This window comes from Eriocheir sinensis, chromosome 13 (assembly GCF_024679095.1).
Source record: "Eriocheir sinensis breed Jianghai 21 chromosome 13, ASM2467909v1, whole genome shotgun sequence".
NCBI lineage: Eukaryota > Metazoa > Arthropoda > Malacostraca > Decapoda > Varunidae > Eriocheir > Eriocheir sinensis.
In genome coordinates this window covers 1,452,835-1,458,221 of record NC_066521.1, presented here as the reverse complement: position 1 = coordinate 1,458,221, position 5,387 = coordinate 1,452,835, and the positions used below count along the sequence as shown (strand labels likewise).

General features: G+C 39.2%; 1 protein-coding gene across 2 annotated transcripts in view; it reads right to left on the bottom strand.

The window, feature by feature from the left end:
* LOC126997866 (ubiquinone biosynthesis protein COQ9, mitochondrial-like) overlaps positions 1 to 5,387 on the bottom strand; it is a 41,336-nt gene continuing 35,949 nt past the window's right edge. Inside the window, exons 4-6 of one of the 2 annotated variants that reach the window (XM_050859079.1) lie at positions 5,064 to 5,253; positions 4,474 to 4,563; positions 1 to 123 (exon numbers count right to left, since the gene is read on the bottom strand). In XM_050859079.1, the coding sequence (XP_050715036.1) occupies positions 61 to 123; positions 4,474 to 4,563; positions 5,064 to 5,253 (343 nt within the window). In that variant the 3' untranslated portion in view covers positions 1 to 60. The remainder of the gene's footprint in view (positions 124 to 4,473; positions 4,564 to 5,063; positions 5,254 to 5,387) is intronic. The other variant, XM_050859080.1, reaches the window with a different exon arrangement.

Here is a 5,387-nt window from a genome sequence, read left to right as displayed (position 1 = left end):
CCGTCAGTATTCCTGCCTTGGCCAGACTGCCTGCTCCCTGGAGAAGGCCGGCTACCTCCCTCACACACTCTGTTTCACGCTGTGGACGTCTGACAGCCGCCGCTCCAGGAATGCCCAGGTGTTCTGAGGACCATCACAAGGGAGGAGTGAAGGGCATGACAAAAGTAACAGGGATGGTTGATTGAAGCTGTGATGTTAACCCAGTAGCAGCGACGGGCCAAATTTGTGGCTTTACCGTGTAGCAGCAACAGGCCAAATTTGTGCCATGCTATAAACCCCCCAAAAAAGATGATACATAATCTGATCATAAATGCTTTGATATATATTATGAAATGGTTTGTGTGAGGGGTGATTTTTTCTCATTTTTCTTGCTTAGAGGAACCATTAAGAAACATGATCCCCACCGTTACCGGGTTAAGGAAGAAAGGGATAAGGTTCTGATAGAGAGAATAATTAGGCAACAGAAACATGTATTAAACCCTTTCATGCACCACAACGCGACAATTACCGTCAAAATGGAATCATCTATATCTGAGCTTTTAACTCGAATCGCATGAAAAAACTTTAAAAATTTGCCCAAAATAAAGTGTCTTTCAGAATCGCGTCAAAATTTTTTACGTCAAAGATCCAAGCTAGACCTGCAAAATAAACTAATCGTTAACTCTCTTATGCCGTTGTTTGACGCGAGTCCCATTGTGGTGCGTGAAAGGGTTAAGTATCAATCCTTTTTTTTTTTATTTTTTTTTTTACAATAAGTGGTTTGCATCATTATTCCCTTCCTCTCAAAACAATACTATGTGAGCTGTTGGTAGGAAATCACCATCCTTTCCACCCATCTCATTCAGTTTGTTTCACTTGAAGAACATCGCACCAAAACACAGACCTTTATTATCTGTGTTATTAGACGTAATGAAACTGAAGGTCAAGACCATAACATCACTACAGTGGAAGGTCCTCAGTTAGTTCATTTTCTCAAACATTTTCTGCACTGCCTGAACAATAATGCAAAATGTTATAGGACAGCTTTTATGATGTCTAGTCTTTATTTATTTAGTTTTTCACCACAAGGGAGGCAGCTCAAGGGCAAGAATCAAAACCAGGAACCAAAAGGCCCGCTGGGCACCGCTCCAACAAAAGGAGACATAACGAGGGGTCAAAAGAGTGATGGGATAAGCAAACCCCGGCCAAAGTCCATGTGGACCTACATGGTTACAAGCATCCTGAGTGGTAGGACGTCAAAATACTCCCTGACTGATCAGCGGCACGACCCCATGATACTTCCATGAGCCTCCTCTCTCAGCTGCTTCAGATTAATTTTCTGATGTTTCAAGAAAATAAGTTTTGCAAAATACAGCTGCAGGAAGTGGTGTTCCATGAAGATTTAAGCATGCACGACAACATGAATTTAATAGGAAAATCTCCTGTGTCCATCCATTAAGAGTTAATGTGAAAACCAGAAATGCAAGAAGAAAAAATGTGGATCATAGAAATAAACAACAGAAACTGAACAAATCCATCCATTAGAGCACCACAGCAATAGTGGAGAAGTTGTTTTCACTGTTCACGGGGAGAGCTTGCTGCCGCTGCCACACGTCAGTACTGAATACGTCCCTCACCCATTTCAAATGATTTTTTTTTATATTTTATAATTATATCATGTATTTATTCACTTTTGTTTAGTAAAGCAGCAGATAATACTGTATATAGAGGAGAACTATCTGAAGTAACCTAACCCAACTAAATGACTTCATCAAACACTGCTACATGCTGCAGTGTGAAAGAATAGTGCCAGCAAGAAAGATCAACCAGTGTCATGACATATTAAAATATTTTCTTCTTTTCTTGACACTTTCACATTTCTTTGAATTTGCGCCTCAACTCCTCGGAAAACCTTGGCATTCAAGAAACGGTGTTTACAAGTGTGGGGATTTGCCTTCCCTTACCTCCAATTTGTTGTTCAGCGCCACTTCAAGGAACCTTCATCTGTATTTCCTCCTGCCTACGACTTGAACTCTTTCAAGAGGAGGGTATCAGGACACCTCTCCTCCCAAAATTGACCTCTTTTTCGCCATTGCCTTGACTTTTGTAAGAACAGTGAGTAGCGGGCTTTTTTCATTACTGTTTCCTTTTTTTAAGCTGTTTACTCTAATGTAAAAAAAAATATATATATATATATATATATATATATATATATATATATATATATATATATATATATATATATATATATATATATATATATATATATATATATATATATATATATATATATATATATATATATATATATATATATATATATATATATATATATATATATATATATATATATATATATATATATATATATATATATATATATATATATATATATATATATATATATATATATATATATATATATATATATATATATATATATATATATATATATATATATATATATATATATATATATATATATTAACGGACCTTGGGGGACTCTGTTAATGTTTAAAGTCCATTATAAGTGGCGAAAAGAATTAAAATAATAATTTATTTAACCTATAAACGTAGGTACAGTAAAACCCCGATTATCCAAAATGGAAGGGGGGAAGCCTCTTCGATAAGCGATTTTTCGATAATCGGATTTATGGCCGCCATTTTGATCGCCGACTGACGATGTAAACAATGAAACCAAACAAACACACGCTACGCTAAACAAAGTAGTACGCTTAAAACATGTGATGTAAATGTTTTTTATTATGTTTGTCTGTGTGTCTCCTTGTCTGGACCAGTGTATGTTGATACTTGTGAGTTGCAGATCTGAATTGTGAATGTTGCAGAGTGCGATTGTGAATGGTTGTGCAAGCTTGCAAGTGTGACCTTGATGCATCGTGCAGGTGGAGACACAGTATGATGACTCATATTATCGCGCCTAACTTCGTATGTTGGAAGGGAATGTGGCATGGAGTGGAGAGGGAGTCGTGTTTGTGGTTGTCTTGAGAGTACGGTGTGAGTAGTCGTGCAGTAGTTTGTTCGTTCGCGCACCTACTCGCCCTTGCTGGGCGAAGGTGCGGACGTGGTGTTGTTGAGAGTTTGTTTAATGTTTTTTGTCTAATACATTGATCTATTCGTTACAAGCTATTTCGGCAATACGTATTAGAAAGCATATTCATTTTAACTGTTCTTATCAATTTTAAATGTGTTAATATAGTACATATGTAGTTACTTTTATTTATTTTTGATGTTTTATAACGTTTTAGTATAGAAAAAAAAAAATTAATTGCATTATCCAGATCAATTTCGGATAATCCGGTTTTTCGGATAATCCGCTTTCGGATAATCGGGGTTTTACTGTATATATATATATATATTTTTTATTGTGTGTGTGTGTGTGTTACTGCACGCTGTATGTATAGCCACCTGGAACAGTTGGCGATAGACTGCGAGGCACTGAGGCTGCCAAGTTGGCAGTTGGGCCATGCGAGGGGGCTGTACTGTTACGGGTATGGGTAAGATTTTACAAATGCGCCAATCCCACACTGGCAGACAAAACTTTTTTTTTGGGTAGTTTTCAGTGTGTTATGAAATATTTTGTTAACTGTTTCTGTCACAAATCATTAAATCATTAAATCATTAAATGATTGACTTTTTAATACCTGTTTTACACCCACCGCAGCCTGCAGCTGCAGCCGCAAAATAACTCGCAAAGAGAAATGTTTAACTTGCTTACAGTTTCTGCATTTCACTCACCGCTCACAAAAGTCACAAGTGGACAAACTAGAATAAAATCAGGCAAACTAATGTTTTTCCTGCCGCGTATTCCCACAGTGCGCATGAGTGATGGACAGCAGAGTGACTTATTTCTGCAAGGAGGTATTTCTCGCAACGCCGGCCTGCGAACTGGACCAAGCACGCCACCGCCATGTCCTGTTCCGCTCTGCGTATTTCCTCGCCCCACACCACGAGCTGAATAAATATACAAACTAAACATAACTTAACCTAACCTACCGAAGTTGGGGCTTAGCCCCCTTCGACCCGCTTAATTTGTGTCAGTACCGACACTCACAAACACCTGGCTATTTTCCATTACACTTACATCCTGGATTGATGCATAAGACTTTCTTGTGGTATAAATACGTTCTTCATTGGAATGGAGACCACAAGGAGGAAAATACTTCATCAGGTGGGCTGAAAAAGACTACGGTAACTGAAGGATGGGGCAGCAGATAAAGGGAGGAGGGTCAAGTGGCCAGCAGAAGCTATTGTAGTTACCGGAGGCGGGTGGTTCAAAAACTAATCTTGGTTGGTCCCCGTGGATTTTTTACCATCTGACCTTGTCCGTTACGTCCGAAACCCATTATAAGCGGGTCCATTATATCGAGGGTTTACTGTATATATATAATGCTCAGAGTAAAGGAGGGAAAATTTGTGTGAAAAGTTTAGTGGCAGGACAAAGGACCATTATGGACCAGGCCGAGCCAGTAGTACCTGGAAGTCTTGAGACTTGTCCTGAAGCATACACAGCTCGGTGCTCTTATACACAGCTGCCAGGATTCCTCTCTTGGTGTACCAGTTGAACTGCGGGACACAATTGTGTAAATATTAGGTAGTCTCTGCATATTTATGAATTAAAGACATACACTGTTACTCTTAAAACACCATGGGAGATTAAAATTACTTTCATGTGACAGTCAGATTTAAGGACAAGGAATTGGCAGGGTAAAAGGTAGATTGGAGAACACATGCAATGTATCAGTGATCTTCCTTTTTGGCCTTTGGTGGGAAGAAAAACATTACCCCGGGACACAAGGCCGGCGTGACATCCAGGTTACCACAGTTTACTTTCCCCTGAAAGGGAGGATGACCAGCTGGGTGGGCTGTGCACTGACTGCCCTGGGTGGGATTGAACCCAAGCCTCTTGTGGATTTGTAACTAGGTGTGCTAACCAGAGACATATGCATTGTACACATTCTTGTCAAATGATGAACACTGAAAATATTCTAAAGCAACAAAACAAAACAATATGTAACCCTTCTATATGTTGCCCTTTACCAGTTAATGAAGGGCCAACAACTTACATCATGGGATCTATCGCCAGAATGGTACCAAATGGTGTCCACAAGAGTGCCAATGTTGTGCAGGGCTGTGGGAATGTTGGAGGGCGAAGAGTGGAGTGCCAAGGCCCAGTGCCAAGAATCATGATACTCCACATTCATCCTAAGTCTCTCTTCCACTGCAGCAGCAATGAAAGCAGTTGTCTTCTTGTGGCTGGAGTAAGGATGTCACAGTCAAACAAGGGATTACAACAACAACAACGTCTTATCACAAAAACTAAGTAAATACACTTTTCCACCTCTTTTCCAGCAGCTAACCAAGAATGTAACTATTTGATGAACAGCTTC